The sequence below is a fragment of the Boleophthalmus pectinirostris genome, unplaced genomic scaffold, assembly GCF_026225935.1.
Source record: "Boleophthalmus pectinirostris isolate CB_2022bp ecotype Guang Dong unplaced genomic scaffold, ASM2622593v1 HiC_scaffold_6, whole genome shotgun sequence".
Classification (NCBI taxonomy): Eukaryota; Metazoa; Chordata; class Actinopteri; order Gobiiformes; family Gobiidae; genus Boleophthalmus; species Boleophthalmus pectinirostris.
Genome location: NW_026571447.1, coordinates 31,518,533 through 31,541,333, shown reverse-complemented (window position 1 = coordinate 31,541,333; position 22,801 = coordinate 31,518,533). Strand labels below are relative to the sequence as shown.

General features: G+C 37.7%; 1 protein-coding gene across 2 annotated transcripts in view; it reads right to left on the bottom strand.

Annotated features, from left to right (window-relative positions):
- cops7a (COP9 constitutive photomorphogenic homolog subunit 7A) overlaps positions 1-20,056 on the bottom strand; it is a 46,203-nt gene extending 26,147 nt beyond the window's left edge. For both annotated transcript variants that reach the window (XM_020927996.2, XM_020927995.2), the window contains exons 1-2: positions 19,955-20,056; positions 5,189-5,311 (exon numbers count right to left, since the gene is read on the bottom strand). In XM_020927996.2, coding sequence (XP_020783655.1) covers positions 5,189-5,311 — 123 coding nt within the window. In that variant the 5' untranslated portion in view covers positions 19,955-20,056. The remainder of the gene's footprint in view (positions 1-5,188; positions 5,312-19,954) is intronic.
- Between the last annotated feature and the right edge of the window lie 2,745 nt (positions 20,057-22,801).

The following is a 22,801-nucleotide window of genomic DNA, read 5'->3' as shown; positions in this document are numbered from 1 at the left end:
TTATGGAATGCACTAATACTTGCCCTATAACCACGCTTTTTGTTTAATGTTATGTAATTATGTCATTTCTGGAGATGGGCTGATACGATGCCCAGTATTTGTTTTGTTTTTTGTGTAACATACAGATATATAACACTTTTCTATTTCAATTTTGACTAATGAATTTGTTGAAAAAGGGAACACAGAGAATGGGGCAGCGGAAAAAAAAAAATCTGCATTATCATCAGGTATCGATGAATCAGTATCAATACTCATAATTTCATCGTTACTTGTGACAATCAGTGTTGAGAAGGTTACTTTTAAAATGTATTCCTCTACAGATTACAGATTACATACCCCAAAATGTAGTTTGTAACATACTCAATTAAGTTACTTAAGGTGAGTAACGTAATCTGAATACTTTGGATTACTTGATTTGCTGTAGAGAAGCAAAGACGAGGAAACGTAACATAAGAAGTTTTGTCTGATAAAAGAAAATAAAAAGCCCAGACTTTACTTAACCCAATTCAAAATATTTTTGAGACACGTCCACATCCGCATGGTTTAGTCCTGTTAAATCCTGTTTTAGTGCTGGTTTAGACCTGGTTTTAGACCTGGTTTTAGACCTGGTTTTAGACCTGGTTTAGATCTAGTTTAGTCTGGTTTAGTCTGGTTTAGTCCTGGTTTAGACATGGTTAAGATCTAGTTTAGACCTGGTTTAGTTTCCGGCAATGAGTGGAATTACCGAAAAAAAAAAGAAGAAAAAAAAGGGGGATATAGCCTAAAATGTGAAAACAGGAAAATACCACCGTGTAATCCATTTATTTCAACAAAGTAACTGTAATCCAATTACCACTCACTGAAACAGTAACTGTAACTGAATACAGTTACTCATAATTTGTACTCTGATTATGTCACTCCGGTACATGTAATCTGTTACTCCCCAACACTGGTGACAATGAACCATAAATCCTCAAACTTGAACCTGAATCTTGAAAAAAAAAACAAGTACCAACTTTAAGAGAGAAAGAAGAAAGAAAGAAAAATAAACAATTCTCAGTTCAATCTATTAAAATTTACCGTAAATGATTTTACCAAAGCTAGTCACATACTTTTTGTAACATAAGGCAACAGGAAATTGCAACGCCGTTTCTTCTCACAATAATAATATTAAAATTCATATTGTAACATCCCGCCCAATCTGTAATCAGCAGAGCATGTATGCTATGATTATTTGTTTACAGGAAAACAGAACGATGTTAAACAAATTGTTTTTTAGGTGGAGAAATAGTCCAATAGACCAGACTGAAAGGGCTGTACATCTAGTTCACTTTCGGAGAGTAAATTAATTGACTGTGTCTTGGTTGACCAACTCGGGAATGGGGTGGCCGACTGTATATATCTGTGTATTATCAGGAAATATTTATAGGAAATCCCTCAGAAATGTATATAAAATGTGTCTATAAAAGTTGTTGAGGTTTTGTGAATTCACTGAACAATTAACAACAAAAGAACAGAAATATCACATTGTACTGACATTGTTTGGAAGATCACACCGCAAGAGAGTTTGAGTTTTGGGACAGATTTTTGTATAAACGCACAGATAATTCTCTTTATGCATAGTTGTTATAACAAATGACATTTTACTTGTTGCGTTTTTAAATTTGCTTGCTTTTTTGTATCAACCGACTGTGCAGAAGTGATTTCCCTCGAGAATCAATAAAGTTTTCCAAAGTCATTTTCGCTAAATTAAAAGAAAACTTTATTTTCTCCTCGCAGCCTCCCCCGTAGTGACGTTAGCAGCACTACTGTACGAAGCACATCTGAGAGCAAACAACATGCCGCTCTCAATATGACTGAAGCATCACACCAATAACTTCTATTAATAAAGGTGTTGATTGGAAAAAGTCATAATTTTAGACATTTGTTTTCCCCCTTTTGGGCAAAACGCTGTCAGTGAATTGGAAAAGAACACGTGGCAATACAACTGTTCAAGTGTATTTATCAGAGAATGGAGTTGGAAAGGTAATGAGCGAGGGAGACAGGACGACAATTAGCCCAAGGTAATGATTCTGATTAACTGAGAAGATGAGGGGGCGAGGAAGAGCGCCAAAACATTCAGCGGACTGAAATTAAGGCCAAACTATGAGAGCAATAATAATAGTAGTGATAATAATAGTTGAATAGCTTTTTGACACGGACGAAAATGTAAAAATGTCAAGAGCCTAAACGTTCTTAGGTTTCACTTACTATCTTAAAAAGGCGACATTTTGGAGCTATTCAAAAGACTTTGTTCTGAATTTTTAATTGCTACGGCAACTGGGCTAATTTTTTCATCGCTCCGAAATAGAAAATAATTAAACTACGGTATAACTATAGCTAAAATCAACCTTTTTTTTTTTAAACATTTGAAGTAGTAGCACTTTTTTATCTGTTAATCTCTGTCACATTATGTTATTATTTTGTGCTGTAATAACTTTTTTGACACAGACAAAAATGTAAAAATGTCAAGAGTCTAAAAACATTCTTAGGTTTCATTTACGATCTTAAAAGGCGATATTTTGGAGCCATTCAAAAGACTTTGTTCTGAATTTTTAATTGCTATGAAAACTGTAGTTATTTTCTGTTTCGGAGTGATGAAAAAATTGCAAACTACTGTATGACTATAGATAAAATCAACCTTTTTTTTTTACATATTTGAAGTAACAGCACTTTTTTTTCTGTTAATCTGACTTTCCAGCTGATTCCCCAGTGGAATACCGGCTGGAGCGTCCCACTGGCTTGAAAGTCCCAGCTTGAATGTCCCATTCTCTCAGCAGGAACGTCCCCCTCCTCCCTCCGAGCGCTTCCTTCTCTTGAGCAGCACACGGGTAACTCGCCGGTAACGCACTGTGAGCATTCTATATCCCGAAGTGGCAAACATTTTTACAGTATGTAATAGGTATGTAACAATAACTAAAATATCGTGATATCATACTGTCAAAAGTCTCACAATAATATCGTTGGCTGTCACAATATATTGAATCACAAGTTCCTTTGTTTAAATGCATGGTTTTACAACAACAGCTTATAAACATCGAGGACTACATATCCAATGATTCATTTCGGTGCAAACAACATGAAGAAATATGTTTTTTACTTGAATTCTTGGGATTATGATGGAAATAATTCACATGAAAATCTTGTCATGGTATTTAAAAGCAAAAAAGTGTCCCATCTACAATTATATCAGCCTCTTCAAAATATCGCAGTAAATATCGTACCGTGAGATGCATATCGTGATAATATCGTACCGAGAGATTTAGATATCGTTACATCCCTAGTCTGTAATATCAATATAATCCTCATTTGCTCGCAGAAGTTTATTATGAAATTGTATTTGGTCAGTCCATATGAAATCAGTCGCCCTCCCCTATGAGCCGTCTCAGATTTGGCTGAAAAAATGTCTAAAAATTTCCAAAATTATCAAATGAAAGAATCTAAAATTTTAGCTCAATCTCTTCAGTCGTTCCAGAGTTATAACTCGTTGAAATTATGGCCCATTGAAATTTTTGGGGCCATGCCCACTTTTTCAGAAGCCTTTAATTCATGAGCATTTTTGAGAGACCGTAACTTCTCTATAGAGCTAGGAAGCTGAAAATGTGTATTATTGTAAATTTTGGGTTATAAATTCTAAATCTGTTGTCAAATATTGGGTATCTTTATTGAGGGGGCGCTCAAATTTGGTTGCCGCTCAATTTTCTCAAAAGATCTATTTACTCCAAGCAGATATTTACAAACTAACTGTTGAACTTGAATATTTGAGAGAATGACCATTTCTGACCATTTCAATCTCACACTATTCAGAGCTTTCATGTGGATACTGTGGAGTCCCAAATATGGTCACAGATCAAATTTGACCTTTCTGGCCGCTTCTTTGGACCGTCTTTGGCACATTCTGATTAGTTTAAAGTAATACAAAAATCTACTGTTAACTTCCTTCATTTCAAACGGATTTTTTGAAAATGAGCTCTCACGGGTCATTTTTGGTGGAGCTTAGGTACTTTTCCACCTGCTAGCAAGGTTCAATTACATTTAATAACCTTAAAAACTAATTGCTTGTTATAAGGTATTATGTCATGCAACAGGGGAATAAGAGCAGGGGGCTTATCCTTCCCAAATCAGAATACGTGCTTATGCTCAACATGGACAAATGTGTTGAGAAATACTGTAATTTACATGTGTATAAAATGAATTGTTTTAAATTTATATGTATATAGATTATAGGGGTGTGCAAAAATATCGTAATATCGATATACTGAATCATTTAATGTGATGATACAGTATCGATATCGTGGGCTACTGTATCGATATATCACCAAGAGTATTTTTAGGTGTGTTTTACTAACTTATTTTGTTACAGCTACAGATTTGTTGCTTGTGGAGTGAAAGGAAGCTCATTTATGCAACACATTTGACATTTTTACTGTTTTGATGAGTAAAACGTTTGTGTTTCATATGAACTTTGCACAAGAAGTGGTTTAACAACGACTTATAGTGTCACAGACATGATTTAGCCTTTATTTTTTATTGAACCGTATCAAATCGATTTGAAATATATCATATCGAATCAAAAGTGCACTGTATCGAGATATGTATCGTATCATGGCCTGTGTATCGAGGTATGTATCATATCGGCAACTTCTTAATGATACCCAGCCCTAATAGATTAACTTAGTTTCATAAAAGGTACAATTCAGAGGGACTTTCCAGCTGATTTCCTCTCTGTCACATTATGTTTTTGTCATTTTGTCCTGCAATATCCGAGATCATAATAGGACGTTTTAGGGCTGCACGTAAATGGCAATAAAACCGAAATCTCAATTTGAGTTTTTTAAGCAATTATCAAATCACAAAAGCTGCAATTATTAGATGATTTAATGTCCTCTGCATAGAACATAATATAATCAGTCTGTAGACCAGTTTAGTCCTCTACAAACATCTTGTATTCATTGAGTAGTTCATGTTTCAGTCTTATTTCAAACGTTAATGGTCCTGGAGATGTTTATATGCATTATGAAATCTGCTTTTCAAACACATAACGCAAATCTAATCACAACACTTGTCAGAAAAATTGCAATTAGATTTTCTGGCGCAGTCCTGAGTAATTATTCCATTTATTACGCGGCCCTAATAGACTTGTGTACGAAGAGTCCGAAGGCGTTCCCACCTCTCTGACGTTGGGCAGCTCCAGGATGTCAGAGAAGACGTAGAGTCCGGGCGTCTCGAGCAGAGAGCTGACGGCCTGAGCCAGAGCCGAGCCGGACAGAGACAAGAGCTGATCCACCTCCATCTGAAACACCGACAGGGAAAGAGAACGAGAAAGAGAAAGAGAGAGACAGGGTTAGTTAGTTAGTATGAGGTAAGGCGGTGTAATTAATCACATTTTAATCAAGAGCCAGTTTCCGTCTTCTTCTCAGGCGATTCTCTATCCTCCATCTATCACACTTGTCTTCTTCTCGTATGTTTCCTGTTCTCTTCTGACCCTTTCTTCTATGTCACCTCTCTTCCTCTTTCCCTCCATCCATCACCGCCATCTACTCACTTGACTTGTCTTTTTTCTGTTCCTTATCATTACCTTGAGATTTGTGTTGTGCAGTGTTTGCAATTAGTTTGTTTTATTTTACCGTTATTTATTATTATTAGGGGTCTGACGATACAATACATATACCGTATTTTCCGGGCTATTAGACGCGCCCCGCAATCCAGAGCGCCCTATACACGGATCCACTCAGGTGTCCCAGTACGACTTCAGTAAACTACAAAGCCGCACCACCCGCAGCGCACGAAAAAGCACGCGGAGCAGACAGCGACCGCGCAGCGAAAAACACCCGCAGCCACACTCATCACTCCACGCCGACAAGGAACGGAACGAAAGAACGAACCAAAAAAGCGAGTCCAATGTGCCACTTCTAGACACAACTGAACAACTGAGTCACTGCGAACACGCCGACAATCCGTTGGTCCCAGACAGCACCCTCCCTACACGCCACAACTGAACAAAGCCCAGAGTCACCGTGAACGCCACAAACAAAGTCCCACTGACCCATCCAACTGTTGTGTTTCATTTAAAGTCCAGTGCGGTTTATTTGTGAAAAAAGTTTGAAAATAGACCATTTAATGACAGTGCGCCTTATAAACCAGAGCGCCCAATAGCCCGGAAAATACGGTAATTTGCATGTCACGATTCGATATATCAGTATATATCCCAATACTGAAACATATGATGATATATTGCGATTTATCAATAATTACTTCTATTAATACAGTCAACTGCACCTTCACAAGAACACACTTATATGAAATATAATTTATAAAAATGTTTAAATCATTCATCATTATCAAATATTTAAAAAAATCGATTCGGATGCATTTTGAATCGATTCGAGAACTGTGCAATGAAGTATCGAGATATTTCACTGAATCGATTTTTTTTTTACACCCCTAATTATTATTAGTTTATTTTTTTACATTTTGTGTGTGTGTGTGTTCATTGCACTGAAAAACAGGCAACGTTACTGTGAGTGGTATTGCGTCTCCACAAACCTGATTCGGTCTATCTATCTGCATGGAGAACGTTCTTGCTTTTTTTATGCAATTGTGCAGGTGACACCTTAAATATTGATGATTTTGCCGATTTAACAAATAAACAAAACAAAAAACTGCATAACACAATAAAGTACAATAGAAAAACTAAAACAGTGAGGGCTCAAAAGGCAAAAAACTCAAAAAGCAAAGACTCACACAACTGTAGACGAACTCAAACTACACTGAACCTTTCCTGAATCTCCACCGCTCCACATCGTCTGTCAGCTCCGGGTTTTGACAGACAGGTCAAGACAAGACAGACAAGTCAGTCCTCCGTCAGTAAAAGCAGGTGGATTGGAGCAGAGTTTAGATTGCGGAGGAAGATGTGTGTCCGTTTTCTGTGTTGTGTGTTCAATTGGCTTTGATAAAAAGTCTGTCTTGCTTATGTTTGGGGAAAATAACATTGGAAGGTACTGTATTTTTACTTTTGTTTTCAATAAGACAAAATAAAACAGAATCAAAACTGTGACAAAAAAATGTGTGCGTTTACTATTATTTTTTATCATATTGCACAGCCTTAGTAGAAGGTTTAAGGAGTAAACTTCAAATACTTTTCAAGCACCGGTGTGAGACAGTATTTTGAGCCCCATAGTATATAGTAAAAGTGAGCCCCCTTATAGGATTTTGACTTTAGTAGTTACTTATCTGATCATTATTTCTCATGTAATTTACTTTTATTTATATATTGCTACATATTTACTTTCTTTTAAGGTAGTTTAAGGAATGTTTTGTTGAATAATGACTTGGTGTTTTGTGTAAATGTAACGTATTGTTAAAATTGCATATACATATAGCAATCTTGTCACTTTGTATTTTACATTGTTACGGTTTTTAGTTTGCTATGTTCAAATAATCCACATAATTTTAAATTAAGTTATTGATTACAGAAACCATTTAACAAATCTTCTCCTATCATCTATTTAACTACTCAATTGATCAGCCCTGTCTATTTTAACAAGATTCCAAATCATTACACATCACTTTGATTACCTCACTAATTAATAACTACTTATCTCATTTTCAGTAAAATATGTGTCTAAAACAACTAAGTCATTTTTAACATTCAGAAGTTATAAATTGACATAAAAATTGCATCTGACTTCTTAAAAAAAAAAAACACTTTTAAATATGTCAGTATGTTTTATAGTATGCCCAGGTCTGACTACCTCAAATTTAAGACTTTTTAAAGACCTTTTTAAGACCATTTAAATGAAAATTAAGATCAACATCACACCCATTATGCAGGCGAAAAACACCAAATCTAATTCAAATAATGACCAATCGACTACTGCATCTAGAATCTAAGGTTACGTTCAGACTGCAGGGCTTAATGCTCAATTCAGATTTTTTTTTGTGAAATCCGATGTTTTTGCGAGGTCGTTCACATTTCCAGTTAAAAGCGACTTGTATGTGATCTCCAGTGTGAACATTAAACGGCCCAAAAGTGTCCCACATGCGCACTGGAGACACGACGACGTCAACCGCAGCGAGCGTCTCTGTGTTTACGGACGTTGTCCAAACATGGACGCGAGCATTGAGCACCTGGAGATTTTAAAGTTCCTCTCGTAACGGAGCCAGAAAATGAACAACTTACTTGTTTTAAGGAGGAGATTGAGAAGGAGAAGGACGAGGTTTTGTGGGACAGCGGCAGCGACGTCCGTTGAAAGGAACATGTGGATGTGCAGATGTAGCCAAGAGTGGTGAGTGGTGATGTGCTTCACTTCAGTGACACGGAGTTCATTAACAATTTTCGCCTACTTCAGCGCAGAATAGTGACATTTGTGGCTTGTTGATAACGTGTAGGTGGATGAATGCACCTTGGCCGTTCAGACTGAAGTCGCATTTCAAAAGATCAGATATGTATCGGTTTCCAGACCACATACCCAAGTGGCCTGGGTCGCATTTGAAAAAATCAGATCTGTGTCATTCAGACTGTCATTAAAAGATCAGATACAGGTCACATAGGGGCCAAAAAATTGGATTTGGGTCACTTCAGGCTGCAGTCTGAACATAGCCTTAGAGCCTCTGTGGATTAAACCTACACTTCCCCATGATCCATCCAGCGTCTTCCTCCGCTCTACTGATTGTTTACTCATTGCTGTCGGCGGCAGAAACCAAAGTATTGTTTGCACATACTCCAAATTAGACGTTCATTCACGTTACATGATTTCACGTTGTTGTTGTTTTTTTTCCCTCCGTTTAACACTGCACTACAGCCTGGTCGAGTGTACCAAAAAAAATAAAAAATAGGCTAATGAAATTTAAGACCTTTGTGAAAAAAATAAGACTTGGACAACAAAATTTAAGACTTTTTAAGACCTTGATTTAGGATTTTTAAGACCCCGTTTATTAATAAAATATAGGTTTTCATAGGGGGGTCAATATTCTATAAGGGGGTCAACATAACCATAATAGGATTCTGACCCCGGGGTCAAAATACTATATGGTAAATTGCCCCCGGGGTCACCTCACCGCGGGGTCAAAATCCTATATCACTCCGGACAGATCTAAAAAAACAAAAAAACAAAAAACAAAACATACATAAATAGTGTATTGATTGCGATTGCCCTTAGATACGCCGTTTATGTTTTAATAATAGGATTCTGTTCAAAGTTCTGTTCAGATGAATTGACAAAAAGACTGCAATATGAACTGACAAACGAAAACAAGAATCACATTTCAGAAGATGATTGTGCAGATCTAAACCACAGGGTAAGCAGTTTTTATGCTTGTCGCCGAGCTAAACAACTGCGATGAGAGCTTATTGGACTGTTGAAACTCCGAGCGGTTACGAACATTTTCAATTTATTCAACTCGACCTATAACGTTTAAGCGCCGAGCTACCCCCGCGGAAGTAACACACACGTATGTTTTTTCGTGATAAAAACACAATCATTACAATTTCCTGTGGCATTAAATGTGACTCTCCGGTAATTCTGAAAAGCCTCGTGCAGGTTTTCAAACTGTTATAATACTAATATTTATTGACTTTGACCCAAACCCGCGTGCGACTTGTGGAGTTCGCCCGAGTTGAGAGACACCGAGGGAGTATTGATGTATGTAACAGGTCTAATGAATTGGAATTGGGGCATGTATATTCATAACAGCTCATTACCAGCGGAGGGAAACTGTTGCTCAGGGCAACACTGGAATAATTACAAACGTAGTGACACGGATCTGTCTGAACGCGCCCGAACCAGAGCATGGGACACACGACGACGCACAGCTTCACAAATACTTTACTTTACTATGTCGGCTACTTGACCCTGTTAAAGTTATGTACTGATGTATTTTATTGTATTAAAGTACCCATGTAAGTCAATAAATTATTAATATTCAAATGAAGGACCGGAGATATTTTTGGGATTAGCAATTACCATTCATTTTTTACAATCCATCAAATATAGAGAAATCTATCTTCTCTCTCTTCTCTCATTTAATGTCTTTTTTGAATTAATTCTTTTAAATTTAGTTTTTATTGTGATTTTAATGTATTTCTTATTCTGTCAAACACTTTGAATTACTCTGTGTACAAATTGTGCTATACAAATAAACTTGCCTCGTCTTGCCTTATAGAAAACTGAATGGACTTGAATGGACTATGAACAACTTAACGGATTCATTGCAATTAATCAACAATAGGCTCTATGCACACTTACATCACAAACTAGAAAGACGTTTGAAAACATCCGATGACAACTTCCGGTGTAGTTCCCGACACTGGGTTCACCGACTGACTGTGATAAAACCCTCTGACCGTATGTGCTGTTTGGAATCATCTTGAATTTAATGCCCTTGTCTCTTCTAATCGCATGTACCCAGTGCACTCGGAGTTGTGCGTCAGCGAGGAAATGATGAAAACTGAGGTGTGGTTGTAATTATTGATTAGCTGAACATAAGGGAATGCTACAGTAACATGGAGATGAAGAAAACTGGGACATTTTCTCTTTTTTTTTTTTTGGTCAGACTTACTTCTACACACAGAGCCCTTCGGAAGTCGTCAAGGCACGATTTCAAAAGTCTTCATGGTTTGTGACGTAAGCGTGTAATAAAAACTGAATAAGCCCCTCTCCCTCTGTCCCGGCTCGAGACCGACTAGTGGCCACTTCAGGTACTGCAGCTCCCAGGAGTTCGGCCCCAGAAAGAATTCTCCCATAGAGTGCAATATATTTTTTGGGAATTCAAACTACCCATATTCTGCTGACAGGACATCGACAACTTTCACAAAGATCGGATTTTGTTGGATTCTTTTCTATTTTCACAACATTAAACTTCAAGATGTTTAAATCCTCAAAGCGCCTAAAAGTGATCTTTGTAAGTCTTAGCCTAGCCCCGCTCTGAGCTCTTTCTAGCTGCACTCTAGCAGCTCTCGCTCTGATTGGTCCAAACACTTCACGCCATGCACATTACAGACGTCACACAAGTGGGAGGAGCTTGCCCCTATTGAGGAAGTAAATGCAGGAGTGAATATTTTTGGGAGGCCTAGTCAGCCTCGCGTCACCTAGTGCCTCCACTCAGTTTCACAGTTATCCCCGTTAGCGGCGCATTACATACGTCACGACCAAATAACAGCGACTGGTTAAATGATAAAAAGTACCCGCCTACTGTCGAGTGAACAAATCCTAACGCTGCGAGGTCAGATGGTTTGTACAAAGTGAAACGAAGTAAAAGCTGGGCATTCCACATTCGAAAAAAGGAACACCAAAAGGAATGCGAAAAGGAAACCTCAGGGAGACTCATCACAAAAAGATAAAGCAGAACAGGAAAACCTAAAATCCGCCATATCAGACACTGTAAAAGGAACAACCACATTATGGATTGGGACGGGGCTCGGGTCATTGGATCGGAAAACAACAAGTTCAAACGCTGGATCAAGGAGGACAGTGAAATCAGGAAACACGGACAACGTGAACAGTGATGACGGCGCGTTCCTCCTTTCACACACCTGGGACACCCTCCTCCAGAGACACCGGGCGACGGGAGGCGAGGTCAGTCTGAGTGAACTGCAGGTCCATCAGGCTGACCACGCCTACAGGAAGTAACGACAGCCGATATACGACACGTCACCACCAACACCGGGGACAGTTCTGAAGATGCAGCAGCCGAAACATGTCAACAAGGTAAATACACTTTACTGCATTGTCTTTAAAAAGAACCTAAGAAGTCGAAGTAAAACCGGCTGATGAATCAGGCTACCGTTGAGCACAGGCCACTGAAAACAATACGGCGCCTATTGAAATAATCAGTATCTTCTTGATGTATACACGCTAAAACTGCCATCTGCAGAGAGAAGGTGTTTGAAAACTCAGACAAAAGCAGTAATTACATCGAAAAGTGTTTTTGTGGGGGTAAAAAAATAAATAAATTCTGTGTAACACTCCATCAGAGCATATCAATAAATCAAACGTTCTCTTAACAGATCCTGGTTTGGAAGATAAGCGTGTGAGTTTCTGCTTTTAATATTTGTATCCCCTCTTTTGTTGCAGTTTGACAGTTTTCTTAATCTAAGTAAAGACGATATATTACAGATTTTGAGACGTCTTGTAGAGACTGTAAATCACCTCTACTTATCATTTCAGACGCTCTTTCGGGCCTGTGAGGAGTTTGTTTTTGTATTGATGCTTTTCTATTTATCACCCCTGAAACTACTGAAATAAATATGTGAAAATTAAAATGCGTGTGGGCAAAACGCTTTAAAAACAAGGCCGCGTTCATCTTGTCCTGCAGACGTTCTATTCGCTGTTATTTTGCATTCACAATCAAATAAAGACATAAGTGTGTGTATTAGCCCCAAAAGAGGATAAACTGTATTACACTTACACATATTTCCTTTCGTTTTTAATGAGAGTGAGGTCTTTACATCCCAGAGCACAACACACGAGTTTCACTTTTGGATTACATTTCTTTTACTTGAGGATGTTTTTTTTTCTTCTTTTTTTCAGATTGTAATGAAAGTTGCCAAAAGTTCTGCAGCGAATTCTGTAATATTTTAGAGGAAATGAACGTTAGCAGGCGGCACATACCGAACGCGGTCCCATATGAACTCCCCGAAGAGCGCCGCAAATGACACGCGAGCAGATGAGGCGGCATTTGGTGCAGACAAACAATTAACCCGCACCTGTTTAATGTCACACTATCGGCTAATGGCTACAACTTCGGCGCCGTTCAAATGCGGCTTTCATCAACCAACTCAGAGCTGGGCCCAAGAGCTTAGAGTTACTGAAGTAAAGACACTGTACATGTTTGATTCCACGTATCTGAGCAAAATGTGTCTTGACTCAGTACTGATTTTTCTACTGCGTTTATATTTTGTAGTGATCATGACAGGGCTGCTCTACATGCACGTGTAGCGGCAGAATGTTAACCAGTTTCCATAGAGACCAGGGCTGCTCGATTATATAAAAAAATCATTATCACAATTATTTTGGTCAATATTGAAATCATGATTGTTTTTAAGTGACACAATGCATTTATTCAGCAAAAAAAAAAAACAAAAAAAACACTTTGTTATTGATAATTTACGCAAAACTTTCAAATTGAAAATAAATTCAGGTTACAAATATGAACCTTAGAGCAGTTTTTCGATGTATAAACCATAAAATGAATAAAATAAACTTTGAACATAAGGCATAGAAAAACATAAATGTATCCAAATTAACTGTATATCCAGCTGTTCTACAATCTCTATATTTAAAAATGTAATAAATATACTTAAATATAATATAAATATACTACTATTTTATAAAAAATAAAATATAAAATAAAATAAACTTTGTTTCAACTCGATTATATGAGTTTGGAGATCGTTTGACACACAAATCGAAATTGCGATCAAAATTCAGTTAATTGTACAGCCTTATTAGGGACACAAGGCACACCAAACACAACCAGATCAGTTTTAAGACTGTCTGAAAAAAAACAAAATACAAAACTGATCTGAGCAGCACATTTTCTGGAGCCTCATCTATACAAGTGTTAATGGTCACTCACATTTAGAAGTCTGATTTTTAACAAAAAGTTGTGGCTATAATGTAAATAGAGGGACTTGTTTAACAGCACAAATCAGCTCACCTGTTCTAGTTCTGACTAAGTTGGTTCTTTTGGGCCAGATTGTGTTAAAATGCATCAAAAAATAATTAAAAAACGCATGTTAGAAGTAGCAGTAGGGTTGAGTATCATTAAGAAGTTGCCGAAATGATACACACCTCAATACATTTTTCGAGTACATTTTCTATTAGTACAATATGTTTCAAATCGATTCGATAAAGTTCAGTGAAAAACAAAGGCTAAATCATGGTTAGGATACTAAAAGTTGACTTAAAAGACGTAAAAGTTCAAGTCTGTGCAAAGTTAATATGAAAAACACCAATTTTACTCATCAAAAAAGTTAAAATGTCAACACAATTGTAGCTCTTACACAAAATAATTTAGTAAAATATACCTAAAAATACTCTTGGTGATTATGATATATCGATATTTCTGTATTTTTGCACGCCCCTAGTTAGCAGCACACCAGTTGTTAGTTTTACCATGAAAGCAAAACTCCGCTCTGGTCTCTGAATGTTGTGAAAAGTATAAACTCATGGCAGTGACTAAATTGGATGTTCAGAGGAGTGAGGAATAACTCTGGAACATTGCAAACTGTGTAAAACTAACTAGTTCTCTTTTTCACATTTTAAAAGACCGTAAAAAACATTTACAGCACCTTTAAATAATCAATGGTCCCTTATAAGCTATACTTTCTACCTCCACTGAAATAAGCGTTTTACATCAATAAACGATTCAACCTCTCACAACCTGCTTGTAATCATGGGCATGGTACGACTTTTACTAGAATGTTCCAAAGTGTGGTATTAAAATGACCAATCTCCATGGACATTACTAGGCAAAGTTACTGTTCAGATCTGTGAAGAAGTGACACACGGCTCTGAGTACAAATGCAAGATATAGCAATAAAAAAGTACAATAAAATACGTAAAAGATTATCAGTTTTCCAAAAGACGAAGCTAATACAGAAAATAGAGTACCGTATTTTTTGGACTATAAGTCACACTTTTTTTCATGTTTTGGGTGGTGCTGTGACTTATACTCTCTGACTTCGCAATCTACTGTGCATGTCTCCTGTAGAAAAAGCCGCTGTCCTGCTACAAATAGTGAAATATTCAGCTGAAAACAGTAATCAAGCAGCTGAAAGAAAGTTTGGAGAGAGCGATAAACTTGTGAGGAAATGCCGGAAAGTGGAGATGGAGAACACAGCTTCATGGCAATCGGGAGGGTGCACCATGCAACTTTCCTGGAAGTCATGGGTTGGATCGACAAAGCCTGAACTTCAGTGACAACCAAAACCATCCTGTCGGGATTCAGAAAGGCCAGAATAATTCTAACTGGAACTGACGCCTGAGTCTGACGACAGCTACACAGAAGAGGAAGCAGCGCTCTGTTTACATCATGGATCTATGGTTTATCTCCGGAGGTCACACAGAAGTGACACAGAGGATGAAGAATTCAATGGATTTAGTGATATGGAGTGAGATCGTGAGTTTGGTAAACTTATGTTGTTTTTGCTGTAATTATCTGAATAACTGTTAATATGTTACATTAACATATTAACGCCTGTTCAGTCTGTTGTTCTTTATTCTGTTGTTATTACTGTAACTTGCCTTTCAAGATGAAATGTCGGTTCCTGGTCTCTGATTTTATAAAACAAATTTCCCCAAAAAATTGCAACTTATATGTTTTCTTCTTCGCACATTTTTTGGCTGGTGTGACTTATACTCCAGAGACACTTATAGTCCGGAAAATACAGCAATTAATAATAGATTTGATATTATAAATTGATGTCAAATTAAACTTATATTAGAGTTAAGAGGAACCTCGTGTACTGTTTGTTTTGTTGTCAGAGTGTGAGAAAGAGTTGATAATGTGTCACTAAACTGTGCTCTCTCCACTCCTCTGTGCCGCTGCAGCTGCTCGTCTGGCTCCTCCGCAGCTCCAGACTGAAAATGCACTTAAAGATTCCAAACCAAATCACTCCAATAAATAATAAAGGTACAAGGCCTGAGAAGAAGAAAAACAAATGTAATTGGATGTGACAGAAGTGAGCAGCTGCTGTACATCGGGCCTCAGAGATGACTGGGAATGATAAACGAACTCTTAACTCAACCGCAAACCCTCAATCCATCCTTTAAGGCGCTTTCTGTCAGCAACAAACTACAGGCAATTCACGACATGAGAGAGATTTATTACGATCAGGAACACGCCAAGTGACGAGTCCATTAAAGGTCCTAGATTACACGAAATTGACTGTTGTGAGATTTAAGCCACGTCAGAAAATTATTACCTCAAAACATCAAAAACAAACCCAAAGTTGTGTTGTTTCATTCACACATGTTTGAGTAATCCTGCATTATTACTCTTTCTGCATCTCCAATGATCAAAATGCACTTTATGACATCATGAAGCGGTAGTTTTCCTTTTAGTTTAGCACTAGTGGCAATTCCAGAGCTGAAATTCCAGACTAGGGATGGGGCATTCGATGAAATTTTCTTAATTGATCGTTGGAAGAATTAACCATCGATTATGGATTAATCATTAACATTTTTATATTAAAATGATCATCATTATTATTACTATCTGCACTACTAATCTGCATAAATAAATTCAACTTTATGACAAATAAACTGTAACTACTCTAGAGCCACATCAGCCCGTTTATTATAATGTGTTTAATTAAGTTTTGCGCAACTCTCACAGAAACTAAACTTAAAACCACATGGCTAATTTGCATAAACTAAGCGAAGATAAAACTACAGCTCTTGTGTCGCTGATGCGGTTCAACTTCTGTCGGATTAAAAGACATGACTCAGTGGAATACAGGTTAGTGTGACCATATTTGCGTACGGGGGGTGGGAGGTGGGGACTCGTCATCGACATTGAGCTACTCTCACCTGGTAAATCTTTTTCCCACTGGACACCGAAACATATGTGCTGCTTCATACACTGTGCACATGGCCTCCCACTTGTCCCGAACGGAACGGAAAGCGTAGAATTTCTTGTACAAGTCATCGTAAAATACGCATATGCACTTCGGTACGTTGCAGGCGGACTGACTGTTTGTGTCTGCTCGCTCCTTCTGAGTGCAGAGAGCTACATGTAGGGACCCCTGTTTGGTCACGCTACGCACAGCAACCTACATTCGATTTGTCGATTATAATTAATGTAATCGATGAAATTCTTAATGATCAATTATCGATTAATTGACCAATCATGCCCATCCCTATTCCAGACACTGATGCACTTCCTGTTTTAGTGTTTTCTTTTTGAGAAGAACTCAGCCTACATTTGCAGGGTTTGTGTGTTAAACATGTGTGAATAAAACAAACAAAACCTCAAGGTATGTTAGTGAAAAGGGAACAACAACATAACAACAGAACGCAACAGACATCAACACATTTCCCCTGTTTTACTTCAATCTCTGGCTGCCTGTGTGTTTTAGAATCAATTTTAAGATTTCACTGATCACTTTAAAGCTCGCTCAGGTCTCGCAACAAGTTACATCTCAGAAGTTTTAACCCCGTACGAGCCCTCCTCCCGCAGCCTCAGACCCTCAGGCAGGTCCCTGCGGCTGTTACAAAGTCCAGGCTCCGGACGAAGGATGATCAAGACTTTTAAGTTCGGGCGCCTCGGCTTTGGAACGACCTGCCTGAGGAGATAAAGCTCAGACCATCAGGATCATCTTTAAATCACTTTTTAAGACTCATTTTTATTGGTTGGCCTTTCTTTAACTGGTTTTAGCTTGATTTTATTCCTTATTCACTTTTATTCAATTTCTTTGTATTTATTTGTTATAATTAATTGAATTGTTTGCATCATAGTCTGTTTTTGAATACTTTCTGTTTGCCTTTTTCTGCTTTTTGTATTGCTCTTTGTGGCTTGTGCAGCACTTTGTAAACCTTGTTTTTAAAAGTGCATTAAAAATTAAGATTTATTATTATTATAAATCAGGAAATAGCGTGATATGGGTTCTTTCTTTAAAACAAAAAAGTAGGTGGTCTCTTAGAAAACAGTGAGGTCAGAAAATTTGACAATATTTTAGTGTCCTTGAGTGTCATACCTAACAAGCACTGATAAATACAATGCCTTATTATTAATATAACAATGATTTATTTACAGTGTGTGTGGAGGCCGTATATTTAAAAAAAATATCAAAAATTCCTAAACTTTGACCCTGAGTATTGTTTGTTAAGGACTAGTTCCACAACTTCACTTTATTATTAATCAAGAGTAATTACACCCATGTGAATTATATCATTAGGATACATAGGACACTGTGGTGAAACCAGCCGTCGTATTGTGTGTAATTAGGTCAAGTAAATATTATTCATACGTAGCCCCTTGGGGATAGATAACGTTATATTGATTGGGAGATTGATTAATAATTAAACCAGATCAAAATATGTGCATAGTAAATTCTACAGCTCAAGTTTAAACACGACCAGTTCATTAATTTACCGTATTTTCTGCACTATAAGGTGCACTGTCATTGAATGGTCTATTTTCAAACTTTTTTCACAAATAACCCGCATCGGACTTTAAACGAAACACAACAGTTGGATGGGTAAGTGGGACTTTGTTCGTCGCGTTCACGGTGACTCTGGGCTTTGTTCAGTTGTGGCGTGTAGGGAGGGTGCTGTCTGGGACTGTCTGGATTGTCGGCGTGATCGCAGTGACTCACTTGTTCAGTTGTGTCTAGAAGTGGACACATTGCATTCGCTTTTTTGGTTCATTCCTCGTTGGCGTGGAGTGATGAGTGTGTCTGTGGGTGTGTTTCGCTGTGCAGTCGCTGTCTGCTCCGTGTGTGTTTGCGTGCGCTGTAGGTGGTGCAGCTTTGTAGTTTACTGAAGTCGTGCTGGGACACCCGAGTGGATTCGTGTATAGGGCGCTCTGGATTGTGGGCGTGCAGTCGTTTTTTGATGGGGTTGGAGGCTTATGAGTGCACCCTATAGTCCGGAAAATACGGTAAAACAGAAACCTACAGCACCGTTTTCAAAACAATTGTGCAATCACGCTCCATTACCTCCTTATGTAACTTTAGATAATTTGATCATGTAACGAATGAATCATATTTAAGTATACAATGAGGTGGCCAGAATTTCAAAATAAAAAAATAGGACATCCCTGTTTTTTCGCTGGTTGGTAATAATAAAACTGAAACGAGTAGGGATGTACAAAATTTTTTGGTATATTTTACAAAATTATTTTGTTGCAGCGCTACAGTTTTGTTTTGTTTTTTTAGTCGAAGGATGCTCGTTTATGCAACACATTTGACATACTCACTGTTTTGATGATTAAAATGGGTGTGTTTTATTTTAACTTTGCACAAGAAGTGATTTAACAAAGACTTTGAAGTGGTTTATCAAAGACAGCAATCATTTAGCCATTATTTTTATTGAACCGTATCGAATCAATTTGAAATATATCTAATCAAAAGCTCACTGTATCGAGATATGTATCGTACTGTGAACTATGTATCAATGTACAGATGTGTCTGCAACTTCTTAATGATACCCAGCCCTAGAAACGAGTGTGTAATTAAGAGAAACTGTTATGCAGAGATATAGTCTTTATTTTCTTTGTGTTTTGGTCATTTTAAAGAAGATATTTTATATTTTACCGACACAAATGACAATTTATGCCTCTCTTTACTGTTGGCAGGAATCAGACGGGTCAAAATTAGAGACACCTGGGATATTTCTTGTATAAATCTGGGACAAATCAGTATTTTAGATAAATCTGCAGGCTCAAAACTAGGACTGTCCCGGGCAAATAGGAACGTCTGGTCACCCTATGTACAATTTATAGTAAATACAAACTTTTTTTTATATATTTGTCCAACAATCGTGCAACTTCTCTCTCTTTTCTCGAATGTTATTTCAAGCAAGACGCAAACCAAACAACAAATAAAGCAAATGTGAGTAAATAAACCAAGCAAAGCAACTTTCTCAGAACGTGATAAGCTGATTTTGAGCTAAGACTGCAAAGTACCGATCGATATTACCCAGAAATTAAGCAACAAAGTGACAGAATGTTCCCAGTAAAGCACTCTAATTAAACAGCGTGCACATTTGCATTTCCAGTTTTAATCCTAGACCACAGATTTGATTTTGTTGTGTTTTCTGAAGCTGTCATTGCTTTAGCATATCCGGATAACTAGCTAAAGGCCTCGCTAGCTCTACTCAATTTGCACATCTAAATCACAAAACTCAAAATGTAACAAGACCCGGACTGAAGCACGAGCAAAATTACTGACAGAATATGTTGAAATCTGGGGTTATATTGAATAAATTACCTTGTTATGTCTGGATTTAGCTGTTAGCCTCAGCCGGCGTTGCTCGGTTCCGCAGCTCGAACGACAACACAGCAACGCGTCCTCTGATTGGACAGAGATGAAAACGAAAGATAAACGGATGTTGTTTATGCAAGATTTTATTTACTTTTTAAGTTTTTGTTGTTTTAAAATATTCTCACAGCAATTTAATTTATTTTTCGATTGTTTTGCTTCAGTTAAAATAAAGGAAAATATATGGCTTTCTGTTAAGCGGATTAAGTAGTGCAGCGCCATCTAGTGTGAGCATTTTGAGCTCATGTGGAAAATAGATCGTTTTGTTATAATTATTTTCATTTGAGAAGTTGAAATTAATCATTCTAACTAGAAGATAATGAGCAATGATGGGAAGAATACTTTGAAAAATTATTTAGTTACAGAATACTGAATATCTGCATTAAGATATATTTTGTGACCAGGGGCGTATCTAGGATTTTTTTTTTATTTTTTATTTTTTTACCGGGGCTAGTTAAGTTTCTGTGGTGGCACTCAAACATGAATAAAATGTAAGTTGCCTGAGCAATATTAATTGAACAGTGAATACACAATTAAAATGTAGTTGAAGGGTAAATAAATAAATAAATAAAAAATAAATAAACATTCATAATACTAATGTAACTGGCTACACCACTTAAAGTTTATGTCATAGACCATATATATTCGTTTATACAGTCTATGGTTTATGTTTAAGAGAATTACCGAAAAAATAGAGGCAGAAACACAAGTAAAATGTACTTGGTCATGTTTTTTTGGTTTTTTTTTGCTGGACAAAAGTAATATGGTAGTGCACTAGGCCCCTTACATTGAAACACTCACCTATTACTTAAATAATTTATTCACCATAATTTTTTTTTCATATTTTTTTGTCAAATCATAATTTTAATTTTAAAGGTTTTTTTTTCAAAGTTTGCGTTTATTATGTTCACTGTTCAGAAATAAATACATCAGTCATTTTTTATTTTTTAAAGCTTGCTTACGCAAAAATCCTTGCGTGCGCGCTTCCTACGCCAACCGCGGTATTTATAAAACTCGCCTAAGGCGTGGCTCTTTCCTTAACTCTACGCCAACTCGGGACCTCCTGTAAGTTCTACGCAAAGTCTGGAGACACGTGGAAAAAGCGACACTCGTGGAGAGAAGCAGAAGTGAACAGAGTTTGAGGAAGTGTTTGATCAGAAAATCCACGTATATAGAAGAATTACCTTCTGATTTGCGCATTTAAGTGTTTGGTTCGCCAAAATACGGAGAAGGGCTGTTTATTCCACTCATTATTCTCCACAATATTATATATTTGACACTCGTGCACGAGCGCGGCCACGTTCCCGGACTCAGTGTAGCGCAGAGTCCCACAGTCCACACCGCGACCATAGACTTCATATAGAACACAGACTGTGACCGACACAGAGGACGAAATAATGACCCAACCTGAGAGAAAAACTCTTCCCTTGGACGCAGCAGGAGCCAGGCTTTGATTTAATGAACGCAACTTTAACACTTTTACTTTAGTCTTTACGCACCGAGCGCCAGAGTGACCCGAGTCTGTGGACAACACGAAGCCCACTGCCCGAACCTGACCCCAACCAAAATCTTCCCTACATTTTTGTGTAATGGAGAACTCTTGTACATGAGAGCTGCTCTCTGACAATATGAAGAACAGAATAAAGCCCGTGACCGTCCCGACCCAGACCCACACTCACAGGTTCAGCAGTTTGGATGTTTCATGTGGACTTTAGTTGGCAGAATAACATCTGTATCTGATGTGTTTCATGCTAAATCTGTGTCCTCGTCCTCGTGTCCCTCCCTCGCTCCTTTCGCTCTCCAGGGGAGGGCATCTGAATCTCTCGCACGCGCTCATAATTTGACCATTCAGATCAGCGCGTGCACGTATCTACGTGTATGTGCATAAATACAGGGCCAGTCCTCACACACTTCATAGACAGACTTAAAAATATAGCGATAAAACTCTTGAAACAGCGAAAAAACACATGGGCTTTACTGCAAAGATGTGCTGCCTAAATATTATAAAAAATTATTAAATGAACAGATGAGTCATTGTTGTCACTTTTAGTTTTGTATTTATTTATTAAACAAGGTTTAATAAAGTCTTTAATAAAGTGTTTGTCGTGATCACGTGGTGCTGCGTGGAGCGTCCTCCTCCCTCTGTCCCGCGTGTCTCGGTCAAACCCACTGATTATCGGCTCATGTTTAGGGAAATCTCATTCACGAGTCACTTTACATGCTCCTTTTATGGTGAGGTGGAGGTGTGGAGAGGGCGTGACGTGACGTAGGTTTACGTGCGCAAATTGTAGTTGCAGGTGGGATCTATAAAGCAAAGATTGCGTGGTTTGGTGCGTGCGGTGGGTTTTCTAAATATGGAGTTTGCGTGGCGCACGCCTTGTCGTAGCTACTAGGCGTACGCACTAACTTACGACAACTCCTGCGCAGTTTTTATAAATGAGGCCCCAGATCATTATGACTCCTGTACCATTAAAAATACATTAATCATTATTTCAGAGTGTCAGATAAAGTTTTGTTTATTTATTTTATTTATTTATTTTCTGCTGCGAATCCCTGTTAATCTGATTTGGAGTCAGACTAAAGATCTGTATTCCCAGTGCAGGTTATTTCTCCTGTTAGACAATAAAACTTACCCAGGATCAGTGGTAAACACCCCTGTGATTGGACAAATGAGGAGCTATGAGCATATGTTCTTACATTTGATTGGTCAAGACTGATATGTGCTCTTTGCTCTTCCCAAAACAATTCAAAGTAATGGCCAGTGTTGGGCAAAAGCCTTCAAAAAAGTAATCTGTT